Below are 20,424 nucleotides of genomic sequence, written 5' to 3'. Positions count from 1 at the left end.
ATTTTTTTCAAATCCGACCCAGGCCGTTTGGATATGTGGTGCTAATTCCGATTCCTATCCGCTCTTTTCATATGCGACTTCAGTCTGAACCGCCAGGTCGCATTCATCCGACTTACACGTCATCAACAAGCCACAAACGTCACTATTCTGCGCTGAAGTAGGCGGCGGGTCTCTCAAAAAAGTTACAACAATATGGCGCATAATCACGGGCGCAGATAGAGGGTGGGACGAGTCATATTTAAATTCACCTCGTTCGGTCCCCCCCACTTATAGGGAGGAAAAAACGTCTATGCTGTCTTTCTTTGCATAAGGCAAACCTCACGGAAAAATCAAAAGACTAATTACCATTCGGTTTATTGAGGTGCACAGCAGTGTATACATAGTTGCAACAACTCACATAAAACAAAGACTGATATTCGGTTGGTTGAGCTGCGCAGACTGCACAGGTTGCGAGCTCGAGCTTGGTTGCTATGGTAACCCAAAACAAGTTTGACAGGCATATCGGGGTTGGGGTTGGTTTGCTGGCAGCTTTGTCCCCCCCAGTTCAAAAAACGTATCTGCGCCCCTGCGCATGACATCAATGCGAGGGACGCTTCGGGCTGTGAAGGTTCTGAATCTTCTCAATGGAAGGACGCAGAGGTTAGGGAGCTGATTTCCATTTGGGGGGATGCAGCTATTCAAGCTAGATTGGATGGGTCATACCGCAACCGGGCGGTTTTACTTCCATAAACACTGGCCATGCTCACTGCGTGTGACGTCGTCGTATCCTGCAGTGCGCATGCGGAACACTTTTAGGTCGCTTTTCGTTCATACTGAGGATCACATACAAGTCGCATATATTTGTTAATGTGAACGACCTCAAAAAAAAATCGGATTTCACAAAAAAATCGGAATTGAGCATTAAGCCTTGCAGTGTGAACGTAGCGTTAGATTCATCTGACCACAGAACAGTTTTCCACTTTGCCACAGTCCATTTTAAATGAGCCTTGGCCCAGAGAAGACGTCTGCGCTTCTGGATCATGTTTAGATACGGCTTCTTCTTTGAACTATAGAGTTTTAGCTGGCAACGGCGGATGGCACGGTGAATTGTGTTCACAGATAATGTTCTCTGGAAATATTCCTGAGCCCATTTTGTGATTTCCAATACAGAAGCATGCCTGTATGTGATGCAGTGCCGTCTAAGGGCCCGAAGATCACGGGCACCCAGTATGGTTTTCCGGCCTTGACCCTTGCGCACAGAGATTCTTCCAGATTCTCTGAATCTTTTGATGATATTATGCACTGTAGATGATGATATGTTCAAACTCTTTGCAGTTTTACATTGTCGAACTCCTTTCTGATATTGCTCCACTATTTGTCGGCGCAGAATTAGGGGGATTGGTGATCCTCTTCCCATCTTTACTTCTGAGAGCCACTGCCACTCCAAGATGCTCTTTTTATACCCAGTCATGTTAATGACCTATTGCCAATTGACCTAATGAGTTGCAATTTGGTCCTCCAGCTGTTCCTTTTTTGTACCTTTAACTTTTCCAGCCTCTTATTGCCCCTGTCCCAACTTTTTTGAGATGTGTTGCTGTCATGAAATTTCAAATGAGCCAATATTTGGCATGAAATTTCAAAATGTCTCACTTTCAACATTTGATATGTTGTCTATGTTCTATTGTGAATACAATATCAGTTTTTGAGATTTGTAAATTATTGCATTCCATTTTTATTTACAATTTGTACTTTGTTCCAACTTTTTTGGAATCGGGGTTGTATGAGAATGCAGCTTTATTTGCTTTTAGTGCCTTATTTGTGTTAAATACTGTTTCCAAAACAAAGGCAAACATCATTCTTGTCATGTTCTGTTAGTGCACATGCTCAGAAATTTGTTCAGGAAGGAACTGAAGGTTTTAGGAGTACCTCAGGTCTGTAGTGTCGGTCCGTTAAAGTTTCCAAAGAATTTTTTTTAACTTTATTTATTTATTTATTTATTTATTTATTACTTTTTTCTGCTGCTTAAGCTACACTTTTTGGACATCTCAAGATAAAACATTTCCCTCTGTCTCTCCTCGTCTCTCGTTCTCTCTCTTAGATCTCAGATTTATTTGTTTTTATTGCCTTATCTCTTATAAATACTGCTTCCAAAAACTATAAGCCAAACATCATTCTTGTCATGTTCTGTTAGTGCACATGCTTAGAAGTTTGTTCAGGAAGGAACCGAAGGTTTTAGGAGTACCTCAGGTCTGTAGTGTTGATCCGTTGAAGTTTCCAAAGAAAAACTTTTTTTTCCCTTTTTTTAAAATTTGCTTTTACATTTTTCTGCTGCTTAAACTACACTTTATGGGCATCTCAGGATAAAAGATTTCCCTCTGGCTCTCTTTGTCTCTCGTTCTCTCTCTTAGATCTCAGATTTATTTGTTTTTATTGCCTTATCTCTCTTAAATACTGCTTCCAAAATCTACAAGCCCATGACGGATCGTTGTCTTCCATGTTCTCCTGCTTGCTCTCAAGGTCATTACATGAGGAACACGATCCAAAACACCAAAGTTTCTCTAGCATATAATAAGAGAGCAAGACGATTCTACCCACGGATCCCTTCAGACGCTGTTACAGTAAGCTTCGCTTCTGATTCTTCCCGCAGCCGTGTGGTGAGAGCTCAGCTTTGGTGCAGGCCATGCATGAAGCAGACATAAGCCTGGCCAGTTGGGTTTGCAACTTTGAGTTGTTGCTGTTTATGGAAACCCGGTTGTGTGGCCTGGTCTCTGGACATGTCCCGAAGAAGCATTTGGTTAGGCTCTCTAATCTCTAGAAAGGTTTAGTCACAGTCATAATCATGTCATGAGCACCGTTCAGCAGCTGGTGAGAGGATACAGAGGCTCGAGTATGTTTTGGGAAACAAGGTGGGGAAAAAGTGGGGATGATTTGTACTAGACATGAACACAATGACACGATCTGTATCGGTTTATAAATATATCCAAATATCTGTAGCTGTGTCTGGATTTAAAGCTGAACAGGGTGAGAGGGAGAGAGGGTGTGGCCTTTTTATAATTAAGTATAAATGGCCTACATGTGTCAGTGAGGTTTTTGTCAAAGGTGTGAATTTGTCTTGATATGTAGACTTTTGTTTTGTCTAGTGGCCACTGCTGTATTCTGAATAAATAACAAGACGTAGTTATAAACATCAAATTAAGCATGAACCTTCAGGAAATTTTTCTCCAGGCATTGTGTCACAACGACTCCTTCGCCAAATATTATAACTAGATTTGAAAATGTGTTTTGTCGGCTGTCTGACCGATTTCCACGGGGCATGTCACATTCTTGAATCGCGAGTTGCTTTGAAAATCCAAAAACACTCGTGTCATTTTGTAACCCGCCTGAATTCCCAGCACAGCACATGTCAAGGTGCATTTCAGCGTTTCGAGCAAAGCTCCTGTATGCCTTTCCTTGAAAAGGATTGTCTAAAGTTCTTAGTTCACTCACATATAATCCAGGATTATGTCAAAAAAAGAAACCCACAGGTTATTCTGTTTTCAAAAAAAAAAGTGAAAGAAAGAAAGACAGAGAAGAACGACTATCTGGAGAGTGATCCACTCAGTGAAGGAATCAATCTGCTCAAAAAAAAAAAAGATCCTTTTTGGAGGAATATTGGTTTAATTATTTTCCTGTCAGGGCTTGCTAACCTCAGATTTATTTGTGCAGAAGCTGTCTAGCCTCGGGGCCCGGTTGTTATTCTCCGTGCAGGACAGAGATGTCTGGAACAGTTTAAGGGATTCGGTTAGATTGATATCGGTGTGGCCAATCAGCCGTGTATTTGTGCTGCGGCTACTGCGTCTGTGGGAGTGTGAGACATGCTCGACATGTGTTCATCAGCCTGTGGAAGAGTGTAACACTCACGCCTGGAGACAAGAACAGAGCAGGATAGCTGGCAGTTTCTTCATCAAGGCAGATTTACAAGAAAAACTCCATCATGGAGCTTATGTTTAAATGTTTTATAGCAAGAAACATCACGCTGATGTGACTTTTCGAAGATTCAGCAATCAACAATTTAGCTCTTAAGAACAAAAGAGTGACGTTTAATATCTTATTAAGGAGTTGTAGAGATGTTGGTGCATACACGTCCAAGAATTCATTACAGCAGAGACTTGACTGGGCTAGTTAGCAATCTATGAGTTAATAATAATAATAACAATAATAATGGGGCGGCACGGTGGTGTAGTGGTTGGCGCTGTCGCCTCACAGCAAGAAGGTCCGGGTTCGAGCCCCGTGGCCGGCGAGGGCCTTTCTGTGTGGAGTTTGCATGTTCTCCCCGTGTCCGCGTGGGTTTCCTCCGGGTGCTCCGGTTTCCCCCACAGTCCAAAGACATGCAGGTTAGGTTAACTGGTGACTCTAAATTGACCGTAGGTGTGAATGTGAGTGTGAATGGTTGTCTGTGTCTATGTGTCAGCCCTGTGATGACCTGGCGACTTGTCTAGGGTGTACCCCGCCTTTCGCCCGTAGTCAGCTGGGATAGGCTCCAGCTTGCCTGCGACCCTGTAGAAGGATAAAGCGGCTAGAGATAATGAGATGAGATGGTCCCATTTATATTGCGCCTTTCTCACACACTGGGGGGGGAGTCCACCAAAAAAGGATGGAATTCCAGTGGCGTAGCTACCCATAGTCCCACCAAAAGATGCACAAAGATAAATTCCACACCACCTGTACAGCCGTTGCGCGGCAACATCGCTCGGAACACCGCACCAAGCACCGCCACACAGAGCGCTGGACAACCCCGATGTTAAAAGAGCAATGAGCTCGCTGCAGTCCATAGCAAGGCGCACAGGCACCACCCATGGCGGACCAAGGCCCAAAGGAAATCGACACTCAAAACTGGGTCTGGAGCTAAACCACAACTGGCGGACATAAAGCATAAAGCAGGAGGGAAAATAATATAAATTATTTGTTATTTTATTATCAAGCACCAAACTATCGATAAATCGCGTCTTCCGGATCCTGGAAAAAGGCAGCCTTGCCTCAGGGCTAATCTCGCATGACGTCACGCATGGAACCCTGGTTATCTGGGTCATTTCCGTTCATCAGACTCCGTGCTTGTTTACTCAAGCATTGGATATTGTTGTAGGAATCTTACAAAAATAACGATGGGAACGCACTGTGTTGTGTTTGGATGTTCAAATCCATATACAACAGAACATTCAGTTCATGAATTTACGAGAAATGACACTAATCTAAAGCGACAGTGGGTGGGTGAGGTTTGTGCAAATGAAGCGGGCAGATTTCGTGTCGCCTACTAATAAATCTGATTCATCAAGTGTTCATCACCACCAGAACGACCACATGGGAATTACTGGAGCAAAAAAGAAACCCATTTATTTAATAAATGACATTTGATCTGGCATTTGGACAGTTCGTCGATTCCTGTATCATCACACACACAGTGCACTAGAAGCAGGATTATGAGCAACATTTACATGCTCGCGGCATCCGATCTTATCATATCTGATGCACTTTAACAGGAAGAAAACTGCACATGCGCCCAACCATCATCATCATCATTAATTATGAACTGAAACGTGTTAAATGCTCTCAGATTGCAATATTGCAAGACTCGATTTGTTTTTAGTTTTGTTCAGGAAAGCATGATGAAAGCTAACCACCGTATTCTGCACACCCACCCACCCACCCACCCACCCACCTACCTACCTACCTACCTACCGACCGACCGACCGACCGAGGCGCTTGAAAGTTTGTGAAGCCTTTAGAATTTTCTATATTTCTGCATAAATATGACCTAAAACATCATCAGATTTTCACACAAGTCCTAAAAGTAGATAAAGAGAACCCAGTTAAACAAATGAGACCAAAATATTGTACTTGGTCATTTATTTATTGAGGAAAATGATCCAATATTACATATCAGTGAGTGGCAAAAGTATGTGAACCTTTGCTTTCAGTATCTGGTGTGGCCCCCTTGTGCAGCAATAACTGCAACTAAACGTTTGCGGTAACTGTTGATCAGTCCTGCACACCGGCTTGGAGGAATTTTAGCCCGTTCCTCCGTACAGAACAGCTTCAACTCTGGGATGTTGGTGGGTTTCCTCACATGAACTGCTCGCTTCAGGTCCTTCCACAACATTTCCATTGGATTAAGGTCAGGACTTTGACTTGGCCATTCCAAAACATTAACTTTATTCTTCTTTAACCATTCTTTGGTAGAACGACTTGTGTGCTTAGGGTCGTTGTCTTGCTGCATGACCCACCTTCTCTTGAGATTCAGTTCATAGACAGATGTCCTGACATTTTCCTTTAGAATTCACTGGTATAATTCAGAATTCATTGTTCCATCAATGATGGCAAGCCGTCCTGGCCCAGGTGCAGCAAAACAGGCCCAAACCATGATTCTACCACCACCATGTTTCACAGATGGGATAAGGTTCTTATGCTGGAATGCAGCGTTTTCCTTTCTCTAAACATGACGCTTATCATTTAAACCAAAAAGTTCTATTTTGGTCTCATCCGTCCACAAAACATTTTTCCAATAGCCTTCTGGCTTGTCCACATGATCTTTAGCAAACTGCAGACGAGCAGCAATGTTCTTTTTGGAGAGCAGCGACTTTCTCCTTGCAACCCTGCAATGCACACCATTGTTGTTCAGTGTTCTCCTGATGGTGGACTCATGAACATTAACATTAGCCAATGTGAGAGAGGCCTTCAGTTGCTTAGAAGTTACCCTGAGGTCCTTTATGACCTCGCCGACTATTACACGCCTTGCTCTTGGAGTGATCTTTGTTGGTCGACCACTCCTGGAGAGGGTAACAATGGTCTTGAATTTCCTCCATTTGTACATAATCTGTCTGACTGTGGATTGGTGGAGTCCAAACTCTTTAGAGATGGTTTTGTAACCTTTTCCAGCCTGATGAGCATCAACAGCGCTTTTTCTGAGGTCCTAAGAAATCTCCTTTGTTCGTGCCATGATACACTTCCACAAACATGTGTTGTGAAGATCAGACTTTGATAGATCCTTGTTCTTTAAATAAAACAGGGTGCCCACTCACTCCTGATTGTCATCCCATTGATTGAAAACACCTGACTCTAATTTCACCTTCAAATTAACTGCTAATCCTAGAGGTTCACATACTTTTGCCACTCACAGATATGTAATATTGGAAATTATGCAGAAATATAGAAAATTCTAAAGGGTTCACAAACTTTCAAGCACCACTGTATCTATCTATCTGGTGTTTGCCATCCGTTTCTGTTTCTGGCTGAGAGTATGCTGTGCGCATTCTTGCTGCCGCTTCTCACCGGAGCTATTTATTTTATTTTATTTTCCCTTTTGTTTTTCAAGTCAAGTCAAGTTTATTTGTATAGCGCTTTTAACAATAAACATTGTCACAAAGCAGCTTTACAGAATTTGAACGACTTAAAACATGAGCTAATTTTATCCCTAATCTATCCCCAATGAGCAAGCCTGTGGCGACGGTGGCAAGGAAAAACTCCCTCAGACGACATGAGGAAGAAACCTCGAGAGGAACCCATCCTCATTTGGGCAACAACAGACAACATGACTATAACATTAACAGTTTTAACATGAAGTCAGTTTCGTTGATGTTGTAACTCTTCAGTGATGGAAACTTGAGTGCAAAACTGTTCATGATAACTGCAGTCCTAAAGTTAGCAAGTCAACTGTAGTCCTCAGCCATAAAAGCATTACTGTAAGAGTCCAGAGCGTCCTCCAGGTGTGACTTTTAACTGTCCTCATGGGGCCGTCCTCTACAGGAGCGATGCAATAAGACTCCAACCAGACACAGGGCACCAGGATGGATCAGGAAGGTCCGAGGGGCAGAAGAGGTCAGCATCTCGATCCCAGGACCGACATGTAACTCAGAGGGACAGATTGGGGGGGGAGAGAAAACACAGGTTGTTAAGTATGCCCTAAAAATGACAAATATTAAGTCTGTGGTAGCCTCGCAGGGACGAGAGTCTTGACATCAGGCATAACACACAACAATGGCATGTTAATATGGTTAAAAAATATCATGACCTGCTCTGGCTGGATGCTTGATTGGGTGATGGGAGCACACTCCTCCGCAATGATGAGATGCAGATGGGATCCTTAGGGCTGGCCAAGACAATTCAGTTACATTTCACCGGGTCTGGGACATGTGACAGAATGTCTGACGGCCGATTCCCTGCAGGCTATGATAGCCAGTCGAGGTCTCCACCCTCTCCACCAAAAGTTTGCGTTTGTGTAGTTTGATGTTCGTTTTTTGTTTTTGTTTGAGTGTTTTGTCTGCCGGTTGTAGCGTAGCTCTGGACCCAGTTTTAGGCATCGGTTCCCTCCAAAACTTGGTTTGGGTGGGTGATGCCTGTGCTCCTCGCTTTGGACTGCAGTGAGCTCGTTGCTCTTTTAATGTCGGGGTTGTCCAGCGCTCTGTGCGGCTGTGCTTTTGTGCTTGGTGCGGTGTTCCAAGTGATGTTGCTTGGCAGTGTCGCGGCGGCTGTGCAGGCGGTGTGGGACTTATTTTCGTGCGCCTTTTGGTGGGACTGGTAGCGACACCATTGGAATGACATCCTGACCTTCTTTTAGTGGACTTTTTTTTTCCTAATTGTAAAGCAACTTTGGGTATGAGAAAGATGCTTTATAAATTCAACTGATTATTATTATCTCATCTCATCTCATTATCTCTAGCCGCTTTATCCTGTTCTACAGGGTCGCAGGCAAGCTGGAGCCTATCCCAGCTGACTACGGGCGAAAGGCGGGGTACACCCTGGACAAGTCGCCAGGTCATCACAGGGCTGACACATAGACACAGACAACCATTCACACTCACATTCACACCTACGGTCAATTTAGAGTCACCAGTTAACCTAACCTGCATGTCTTTGGACTGTGGGGGAAACCGGAGCACCCGGAGGAAACCCACGCGGACACGGGGAGAACATGCAAACTCCACACAGAAAGGCCCTCGCTGGCCACAGGGCTCGAACCCGGACCTTCTTGCTGTGAGGCGACAGCGCTAACCACTACACCACCATCCCACCCATTATCTCATCTCATCTCATTATCTTTAGCCGCTTTATCCTGTTCTACAGGGTTGCAGGCAAGCTGGAGCCTATCCCAGCTGACTACGGGCGACACATAGACACAGACAACCATTCACACTCACATTCACACCTACGGTCAATTTAGAGTCACCAGTTAACCTAACCTGCATGTCTTTGGACTGTGGGGGAAACCGGAGCACCCGGAGGAAACCCACGCGGACACGGGGAGAACATGCAAACTCCGCACAGAAAGGCCCTCGCTGTTCACGGGGCTCGAACCCGGACCTTCTTGCTGTGAGGCGACAGCGCTAACCACTACACCGCCGTCCCGCCCATTTATTATTATTGTTGTTGTTATTATTATTATCTCTCCACCTCACGCATGCTACAGAGAAAGACTGTCGTGAACTGGCAGTTTCTCATCTTGGGGGCTTGAAAAGATAACCATTTACTCCTGAATATCCTTGATAATCATCTGCCCCTTCGTCCGACATATAAGAATCCTAATCACGATCAGAATTCTCTCCAAAACGTGATTCCATATCGAGACTGGTCTGTGCACATGAACGAAATTGATACCTGAATTGTTTACACGTCTGACGTCACGCACCCCTTCTGGATGAAAATCGGCTGATCTTATTGATTTTACATCAGTTTACGGCCTTTTGGATCAGCTCTGGTTCGAAAACACCTGGTCAGTCAACATCAACATAATGATTGTTGCTTTGTGTAAGGAAAAAAGTGGGGTTTAAAGGCGTTACGTACACTTTAAACTTTAGTTCATCAACAGCCATCCATGTCCGTATAGCTCTAATGCCCTGTTCCATTGCATTCGATGCCTCCGTTTCACTCATGGAGCCATTTGGCTTAAATGTAGCTGGATATCATCAGCATAGGCATGCGCGTGTGGCAGGAGCGATTTCTCAGAGACAATAAGGGAAGCCGAGCTTCCCCTAAAATTCTCTCCCCAAACTGCAGCGTCTACGACGTTGAATTCTCATTAAAACAATAACTTGCATAACATAATATATGCCCAAGATTGTATTTATGTTCATAACTATCCTGTAACTTATTTGAGTGATGTCTGACGAACTTGCAGTTCGCTACGAGAATCACCTTTGCTGCCAGGCTGTAACCTTTCTTATTTCAATGGGCTCTATGGACTGGCAGCAGTGTTGCCAGATTGGGCGGTTTTAAGTGCATTTTGGCGGGTTTTGAACATATTTTGGAATGGAAAACGTCAGCAGTATCTGGCAACACTGACTGGCAGCCGGGTATCCGTTGCAGTCTACGAGACGACTCTGAACAGCCAATTTCGGCTAGTTGTTATTGGTTAAAATCAACAAAATCGTCACTTCCAGGGAAGCCGGGCTTCTCTGGGACTAAACGAGACAGTGGGAGGGACAAGAAGCCGGGCTGATAAAGGATTATTGGAGGTAGTGTTTGAAAGACATGAGGAGGGCGGTACTTCGGCGAGGAACACGGAAGTATGATCAATCAGTCCCTAGCAAATGTCGAGAAAGTGTAGTCGTGTGCCAAAGTGCTGTCCGACTTTCTTTTCATATAAACGTTTCTTCTCATTGATGTCTCTGTACATTACTCTGTAAATAAATGTAAATATTACTCGTTGTGCTCCGTTAACTTTCATCCATTCTATCAGTTTGATCATTCGTGAATTCACTCGTTTATTTCATTTGTAGTTCAATCTGGTTGTAGGCTAGCTTGAGCCTTATTGGGATCTGCAGTGCTAGCTGCTAACAGAAATTGGTAAAGTCTCTGGAAAGCACAACCAGCTGGTATGACAGGGTCACAGACCATTTTCTGGAAAAGCAGCGGAGGGCAGAATTTGTGTATAAATAGTGTTCATGTTCATGAATCTGAAGTGTGTATATTGTTCAGTAATGTTAAGAGAATGGTGGGCTCTGTGTTATAGGTTATACCTGGGTATGATATTCAAGGTTCTGTGTGTTGCATAGCCTACCTGGTTATGAATTTCCAGACTGTGTTGCAGAAGATGTTCAAGGATGTGTTGCACAGCTGGGTGTTGTGTTAAAGACTCTGTGTTGCATATCAGGGTATGATGTTCAAGGCTCTTCGTTGAATAGCCAGTGATTTTTGGATGTTTGATATTTTTGATTAAGGATATGAGGCACTAGCCTGGCAAGCCAGACTATAACATGAAATGTACAAGCAAAAATACTTTCTGCCACTAGGTAGGGTTGTCTAGTTCACTATGCTAATGGGGCACACCTTTCTATGCTTTGATATCCGGCCTACAGGTTTTACGATGAATGCGTAAAATGGGCTTCCCCTGTTTTAAAAACCAGCAGCCGCCACTGGCGTGTGGTAGGTGAGCCTTGATGACTTCAAAGAGCTTGCTGGGGTAGACTGTGAAGAGCATGAAAGGTGAAGTTTTCGAAGCTGATCGCTTTAAGCAGAGTGTGTAAATGAGGAGGCGAAGGAGATGGATTTGAAGGACTAAAGCGCCGCTGCATCGCTCTTTTTAGGTACTGAGGAAAACATACGTAGCACAGAAAATCCCACTGCGATACTATCAGCAGGTACTATCAATGAACGGCATTATGGGTAATGTAGGAAAGTTAACTGAAGTGAAAATAAAAGAATTACATTACCAAATATTACCAAATAAATCTAGGACGCATCATTCAGGGTGGAGTTTTCCTTTAATCTCAGTGTGTCAGGTTGAACACTCCTCCTGGAGCTATTTTGTTTTTGTTTTTGTTTTTTTTAATGGTATATATTTAAAGAAATACATATTTGTCCATATTCATCATCCCACAATAAAAAATACCAACTAAACAGAAGACACCATTAGTAATGCGATCCTCATCTTGATTCATGTGCTGGCCTGAGATCGTCCAAAGACTATACATTACATTTATATTGCTGAGTTGTCCAGTACATCAACTTTACGAGTTTGGAGCAATCAAGAAACTCCGATTCAGAGCATTCTAGCCTTCTTGCGCGCTTGTGGTTTTGCTATGTTGTGGAAAGTTTTTGGAGTGATGTGACTTGTTCCTTTCCATCCCAAAGCTCTTGACTCCTTCTAAGCATACACAAACATTTTGTCCTCGTTAATCACGGTGTTAGCAGCCAGATGCAGCGTATCGAGTGTCCTTGCATGGATCTGGTGGTTAAGAACGAGGATTTGTCACCATTAAATGGCAATCAGTGTCTTATATGTCACGGTAATCTTTCGGCACGGAACGCCGGTTAGTTCTGCTCCTCTCTGGATGACAGCCATGAAGACTTGTGTTGAAGAAATGGCAGCTTGTGTTTGGGTGGAAAAACACGACAGCCTTGAGAGTTTTTTTTTAAAGCCCCTACACAAACATATGACACTTTTTAGAGCTACATGATGTTCCAGGATGAAGAATTTGCATGAGTATGAAAAGTAGTTAATGGTTAAATTAAGGCAGGGCGGGTTGGTTGAACCTAATCTCTGGTGTATGATGTCCATGAATTTTCTTTCCATCTAGCTGGATTGAGGAGAAGTTTCCGGCTGAGTAAGAAAGACCGCAGGAGTCAAGAAACGCAAGCAAAATGGAAGAAGTGTGAAGCCGATGGAGAGAATCACATTTCCAGCTACCAGGAGGTGGTGCCTTATGTCAGAGAGCCAGGAGAACCGTACCGCCTCGTGCTGCTGGTTGGTGCGTACAAGATTAGATAAAATAATTGTTGTGCATGCAATTTCAGCATATGATATCAACTTTTATTTTCAGTCATGTTTGAATTTTTGCTAGCGTTCAAGACAGTAGTAAGAGCAGCAATGTTGTACAGTTTGGAGATGGCGAGGTTGCAGAGTTGAAGATGGTGAGATTTTCATTGGGAGTCACAAAGATGGACAGGATGAGAAACGAGTAGGTACATTAGAGGGACAGGACATGTAGGATGGCTTGGAGACAAAGTGAGAGTGGCGAGATTGAGATGGTTTGGACACGTACAGAGGAGAGATCCAGGGTATACTGTATTGGGAAAAGAATGATGGAGATGGAGTTGCCAGGTAGAAGGAAAAAAAGAGGAAGACCACAGATGAGATTTATGGATGTGGTGAAGGAGGACATGAGGATGGTTGGTGGGACAGGAGATGATACGGAGAAGATGGAGGGACATTATCCACTGTGGTGAGACCTAAGAAGAAGAAGTTGTTTATGGAAGGAGTCTCCAGTTTCAGACTTATTCTAAAAAGTATTTACAGCATGATCCATACAAATGCTGGATGAAACTTTCTAAATTGTTTAGTATGAAACAGGGATGGATCCAGCCCAAGAATCTGACAGATGCATATTTGCAGAAATATTTTCTCTAATTTTACCAGATCGCTACGGATTTTCACAGGGGCGTAGAGCACACTGAGCCCTTTCTGAAGAGGGTAGTCATGACCTGCTATGACCATGGCTTGGCCTGCTATTTGCCCCCGAAGCCCTGCGCAAGCACGACTCGCTGAAAACTTTAATATGAGTCCTGGCTCCAGCCGCACACACATGCAGGGAGTTAAAAATTTAGAACTCGGCCACCGAAAGTCCGAGCCCCACAAAAATTTACAGGTACCTCCCTCTCCCTGAGACTTTTCGAAACAGCCCAGGCACAACCCACAACAACCACAGCTCGGCCTGTTATTCACCCCCGAACCCCCCGCACAAGTGTGGCTTGCTGAAAACTTTAATATGAGCCCTGGCTCCAGCCGCACACACATGCAGGAATTTAAAAATTCAGAACTCAGCCACCGAAAGTCCGAGCTCCACAAAAATTTACAGGCACCTCCCTCTCCCTGAGACCTTCTGAAACAGCCCAGGCATGGCCTGCTATGACCGTGGTTCAGCCCGCTATTCGCCCCGAAACCTCACGTAAGCGCGGCTCGCCAAAAATTTTAATACGAGCCCTGGCTCCAGCCACGCACACATGCAAGAATTTAAAAATTCATAACTCGGCCATCGCAAGTCCTAGCCCTGCCAAACTATACAGGCACCTCCCTCTCCCTGAGACCTTTCAAAACAGCCCAGGCTCAGCCTGCTACAACCACGGCTAGGCCCATTAGTCGCAGCAAATTTTGAATTTCGACCTATTTCTGGAGCATTTTATTGGTTTCACTAAGATTCTTTGTCTCAGATTATGTTATAAAACGCATCGTGAGAATACAGGTAATTAGGTCAGGTAAGCATCACCGCTTACCACAGGTGGTCAGATCCTGAACCATTGGTCTGGTGGTTGAGCGTGGCTATCGCCCATGTAGCCGGCTAGCGGTAAAGTAAACAAACGCCCTGTGACTGATGCCAAGTGGTGCGCATATATTTCTGACTCATGCATCTGCATTGGTCTGGATCCATCCCTGCATGGAACATGACTAGTTACTATCTTCACTCTGAAGTTGTTTAATTTTCTTAAAACAGCATGCCCTTCGGGCGGCATGGTGGTGTAGTGGTTAGCGCTGTCGCCTCACAGCAAGAAGGTCCTGGGTTCGAGCCCCGGGGCCGGCAAGGGCCTTTCTGTGTGGAGTTTGCATGTTCTCCGCGTGGGTTTCCTCCGGGTGCTCCGGTTTCCCCCACAGTCCAAAGACATGCAGGTTAGGTTAACTGGTGACTCTAAATTGACTGTAGGTGTGAATGTGAGTGTGAATGGTTGTCTGTGTCTATGTGTCGGCCCTGTGATGACCTGGCGACTTGTCCAGGGTGTACCCCGCCTTTCGCCCGTAGTCAGCTGGGATAGGCTCCAGCTTGCCTGCGACCCTGTAGAAGGATAAAGCGGCTAGAGATAATGAGATGAGATGAGCATGTCCTTCATTGTTTAGTTCATCTTTTACAACAGCAATTTCCCAACAATTAAGAATTTAATTTTTTTTACAAATTAAAGAACGACAAACTTCCAATGTCCAACTCCTCTGTCCTGAAGACTTTCCCATGACTTTCCTAACTGACACTGGAGGCTGCTTCTAGAAATAACATCTCCTTACAAAAAACTCAACAGTTATCAGAGATGTCCACAAGCACCGGTGACAAGTTGTTTTCTCCGCCTACACAGACAGTCTGCGCCAGATACTCGATCCCCCCAAAAAATAAAAACTTGCCTTCTGATTTTCAAGTGATTTATATCGTCTCCGCTGCCCATAACTTGCTGCAAATCCAATTATTCCACCATGAAATTTTCTTCGATTTGGGTCTAACATGACCGGAAGTGATGCCATGTTTGTTGATCGATTCTCACGCTCTGATTGGATGAGCTGGACCACGTGACCACGCCGTAGTGTATGTAGTCATGTTACAGAGCCAGGCAGTGTACTACAGAGGGTAACTGAGAAAGCCAAGCACACACACATCTGGAGGGAAATTTCATGCATATTTTGCAAGTATTTTACAGGGAAATGGTTAGTAATTTATTAGCTGAGTGTGCACCAGAAGGCATGTAAATTTCAAAGTTTTCTGGCGAGGCAGGTCCCCAGACCCCCCTAGCATTGGCACGCCATCGGTTCTGCAAATTCCAGAGCCGCCTACTACTTTTTTTTTTTTTAGCTGGCTACTTCAGATTTTCTGGAGAGCTCTGGTTATACATTTTTTGATCCATTTAGTGCTAGTCTTAGTTTATCATGATGCTTCTACCACACAAGACCCTGTTAACAACGGGTTACTCTAGAAAAAATTGCATATTAAAATCAAGTCAAGTTAAGTCAGGTTTATTTGTATAGCACATCTAACAACAGATGTTGTCGCAAAGCAGATTTATAAAAAATTACAGACTTTAAACATATGAGCTAATTTTATCCCTAATAAGTTTATTTATCCCTGATAAGCAAGGCTAGGGTGATGGTGGTGAGGAAAAACTCCCTCAGATGACACAAGGAAGAAACCTTGAGAGGAACCAGACTCAAAAGGGAACCCATCCTCATCTGGATGATAACAGATAAAATCTAAAGTCCTTCCCATACCAGGACCTGGTCTTCCCAGGCAGTCTCCTGTCCCAGTACTATCCAGACCCTTGGCAGCGCCAATCTACGTTTCTGTAGCCCTCGGGCTCTCACCTATTATATAGCTAGGGTTACAGTGGGGTGCTCCTCCCCCGTGCTGCTACCTTGTCGTGGTGAGGAGGCTTGAGTGCCTCAAGGTGCCTATGAGCTATACTGGCTGAGGCTTAGGTCCCTGGCAGGTCCAACCATGCCGGTCAGGTTATGGGGAGAGGTCAGACAAAAGGCAGCACCCGGCCCTCCAGGTTAGGAGGTTGGGTTCAGGATTAACTGCCCTGTCCTGTAAAAAAGCTCAGTTATGGAAACAGCAACAAAAGTATCCAACACAACCGGATGTGATGGGTTTCCAACTTGCCCAGGACAGATGGAGGTGGAAAACTTTTGCTGCTGCCCTACATGCCATTGAGGTATAAAAGGCACCAAGAAGAACAGTGGGCGGCTGGCCCTCTGGTAACCACAAGAGTTTGATTCCCCATTCACATCTGTATTGCAGCGTGCCTTGCCAGACGGTAGTAGGTACCATTTTTATGATGGCCTTTGGTATGACCCGACTGCAAGTAGAATTCATGATCTCCCGATCGAGAGGTGGACATGCTAACCACTCGGCCAACTCGCAGATAGCGTGATTATAAATAATTCGCTTCTATAACTGTGTAATCAGGAAATTCATTATAGTTTTAGCATGAAGTATTTTGTTGAAGTTGTCAGCTGGTCATCGATGGAGCCTTGGTGCTAGAAAAATGAATTTGAATTGCAGCTGGAACACAATTCATTCACCAGCACTATGGTGTAACGTCAGTATAATACTAGAATAATTTTCCATTCATGAATTTAGTCATTTTTACAGGGCTTTCTATAAATTCCTCATGAAACCATCTTGACGAGTCATGACATCTTTTAGTGCCTCATTTCTTTTCTCATTTGTGTTGCATTTCTTCAGAATGCTACAGTACATCCTCGCCTTGCTCCTTTGCTCCCTACTACACTCATTTGTGTTTTTATTTAACCTCGCTCCACCATTCGGTCCCTAGACAGTAAACCTGAGCTTCAACATTCTCCTGGCAGTTCTCCATGGAATCTTGGCCGTTTTTCAATTAAACCCTCCTTCTTATCTGCCGTCTTCTGATTTCCTTTCCTTGAAGCTACCCTTAAGAGAGCAGCGTATGGATACTTTTACAATCTGGAAAGTTGCAGTGAGAAATGGATCTGCAGTATGGATCTGTTTTCATTGCTCTGCCTGGACTTCACCTCAGGTCTGCAGAATGTTCCTCTTAATGGCACTTCAACTGCCGGCTCGGAATGAGTCACCCTGGACGGCACGCTTGTCTTCTAAACATGCCCAAATCACTCCTGTCCGCTCATGTCTCTGCCGTCTTTTGATATCCCATCGCCACACTTCATCAGGTACGAGGCCATAATGTAAACTCAAGCCCTTTTTGGACGGCGAATGTTTTTGAGAATGTAACTTTTCAGACCTGATGTAATGGAAGGTCTGCTGTTCGTTGGTTTTTGTCCGAGTGACATTTTAGTGTGGAGTGAAAACAAACCGTTTCAGAAATTTTGTAACTATAACCCTGTAAGTGTGCCGCTCTTGCATAAGTACAAGTGCACGGAACGAGCGCGTCCAAGCTTTCTCACTCCGTCTCAGATCGTTGAAATAAAAATGTGTCTCTGTGGCAAATTTATTAAATTCGTTCTTCGATACATCAGAGGTGTGAACAGCCGTTGGCGGCGGCACCGGAGCAGATGTAAGCTTTGTTGTTGCAAAAACAACAGAAAGCGCACAGGGGCGTGATAATATCTCTTCCAGTACTCGAAGGTCTTCAAGGGAGCCTTGACTCGGGCCAAAATATTCGCAGACCGCACGGTTTGATTTCAAAGCAGCTTAATCATCTCAGCAAGGTCAAACCCGGGGTGTCTGCCGTCGAAATTTAAAGGAAACTGACCGCAAATGTCGAACATCCAAGAAACAAAACGTTTTTCTGGACCGTCTTGGATCAACCAGTTGATTTATAGTTTTGTAGACAATAGCCAGTGAAAAGAACAAGTCTTTCTTCCTATTCATATGTTTCTGACTTTAGTAAGTAATACAGTATAAAGTTCTATCTGGGTGAAGAGCTTTTCTGAGATCAAAGTTTTCAGCTTGTAAAACTTTAAAACCCTTTTTTTTTAAATATATATATATATTTAGAGCTCAACAAGGTCTAGATTTACTGCAAATTTACATTTAGACCTTTAGACAGTGGATTTTTGTGTAACAGCGGCCAAACTTACCATCTTATTATTCTGTAAAACCAAATCCTGTTTTGTTTGAAAAAGAAAAAAATAATAATCTGTCTTTCATCTCATTATCTCTAGCCACTTTATCCTATTCTACAGGGTCACAGGCAAGCTGGAGCCTATCCCAGCTGACTACGGGCGAAAGGCGGGGTACACCCTGGACAAGTCGCCAGGTCATCACAGGGCTGACACATAGACAACCATTCACACTCACATTCGCACCTACGGTCAATTTAACCTGCATGTCTTTGGACTGTGAGGGAAACCGGAGCACCCGGAGGAAACCCACGCGGACACGGGGAGAACATGCAAACTCCGCACAGAAAGGCCCTCGCCGGCCACGGGGCTCGAACCCGGACCTTCTTGCTGTGAGGCGACAGCGCTAACCACTACACCACCGTGCCGCCCTAAAGTAAAGGATATTTCAATTAAATAAAACGAAATCTGTTCCTAAATGAGCTATGTTACCTTGAGATTTCAATATAAAAATATAAATATAATAAAAAGTTTCTTAAGGACATAGCATGTAGCTAGCGAACTCAGTATCAGTAATGTTCCATGCTAATGAAATATTAGCTTTCTGCTGCATTGAAGACTTTTTGAAAATATCTAAAACAAGTGGGTACTGAGAACTTGTATTGGTTTTTTAGCTCATCCGGCCGACAGGTGATGAGTTTATGTCATCATTTGTCATCCGTCTGGTGTCGTCCACATTTAACAAAAATCGCTTCTTCTCTCTTAATTCTTCACCGATTTTTACTGTTTTTGGCAGGAAGGTCGGTCTGCCTGGGGTGCATATAACTTCTACCCAAATTTGCATAATTGCAATTAATAATGAAGATATAGACTAATTAAGCCCTAATGAGCAGTTTCCACACAAATTGCTTCTTCTCCCTCAACTCTTCACCGATTTTGATTCTTTCTGGCATGAAGGTAGGGGTACCTAGGGTGCATAGAACTTCGACCCAGATTTGCTTCATTGCAATTATTAATGAAGTTATAGACTAATTAAGCCTTAATTCAACAGCAGTTCAACAAAAATCGCTTCTTCTTGGTCAATTCCTCACCATTTTGGATTCTTTCTGGCAAACAGGTTGGTATTCCTAGGGTGGATATCGCTTCTATATATAGCTTGTATATAGTGTATATAGCTTGCAACATTTATTGCACAAGGTGTCCCACTTTAGATCGTTCATTCTGGACTAGACGGGGCCAAAGTGAGCTACGCTGTCATTGACGATCTTGTTGATATTATTATTAATTTCAGAGATCATTTACAGCTTGAAAAGATCACTTTCTTCTCCATCTCGCTGTACTGAAGCTTCAGCTCTGTTCTTTTCTTTTCAGAGCATAAATGCTGTAGAACGTGAATCTCGATTAGCCAAGGCCATGCATGTTGTGTTCATGCGACGTTCATCCTGGATGATAATTGGCTGGGTGATAGAACATTATAAAACCAGGTATCTCTCTGGGTTTGGGAATGGAACGTTTCTTTATGTCCCCCAATATCGCACCAAACTGGAGAACTAGAAAATGAAGTTTAGGTGGTATCTTCCAAGAAGTAGCAACATAGTTGTTACAGTTTCCTGTTTTCCTCCTCATTAATCTTAAAGGAGCCATGTGTATTTTGTTGGTGCCCTCTGCTGGCTGTGAGGCAAATTGTAACAATAATAATAATAATAATAATAATACGGTGATTAGCCTTTATTGAAACAGTTAGTTCCTTGTCAGTTGCCTTTTAAAGAAAAAGGACCAGAGTTGAGAAGCTCTGTTCTTAAAGAGGGTGGCGCTCATTTCTGGGCCGGAAAAATGTGAGTAAGCAAATCTATTGGTAGACCTAGAAACCAAGCTCCATGCAGGGAAAAGCTTTAAGTTGGACAAGAAGCTGCAGGTTGGCTGGTAATGTGAACAAAAGTCAAAGTTTAAAGCTAGACGGCCTTTCAATTTCATAAAATCGGTGAAATTTAGTTCCCTCCAAAATGTGGTCATTGTGATTTATGTTTATTTCTGTAATATCTCACAAAATATCAGGCCATTCTGTTCTGTGGCTGGGAAGTTCTTTAATTTGAGGGGATTAAAGCAAATAATGTGCATGAAATCGCTCGCTTCACGCAGTCAAGCAGACAGAGGAAGTCCGTGTG

The 20,424-nt window shown here is 43.7% G+C and overlaps 1 protein-coding gene across 1 annotated transcript in view; it reads left to right on the top strand.

The window, feature by feature from the left end:
• The window catches only part of mpp7b (MAGUK p55 scaffold protein 7b), a 132,589-nt gene that overhangs the window by 77,868 nt on the left and 34,297 nt on the right, over window positions 1–20,424 (top strand). Inside the window, exon 13 of the mRNA XM_060905435.1 lies at window positions 12,528–12,698. Coding sequence (XP_060761418.1) covers window positions 12,528–12,698 — 171 coding nt within the window. The remainder of the gene's footprint in view (window positions 1–12,527; window positions 12,699–20,424) is intronic.

The sequence above is a fragment of the Neoarius graeffei genome, chromosome 23, assembly GCF_027579695.1.
Source record: "Neoarius graeffei isolate fNeoGra1 chromosome 23, fNeoGra1.pri, whole genome shotgun sequence".
Taxonomy (NCBI): domain Eukaryota; kingdom Metazoa; phylum Chordata; class Actinopteri; order Siluriformes; family Ariidae; genus Neoarius; species Neoarius graeffei.
Note: the sequence above shows the minus strand (reverse complement) of the source record. Positions and strands in the feature narration are given on the sequence as shown.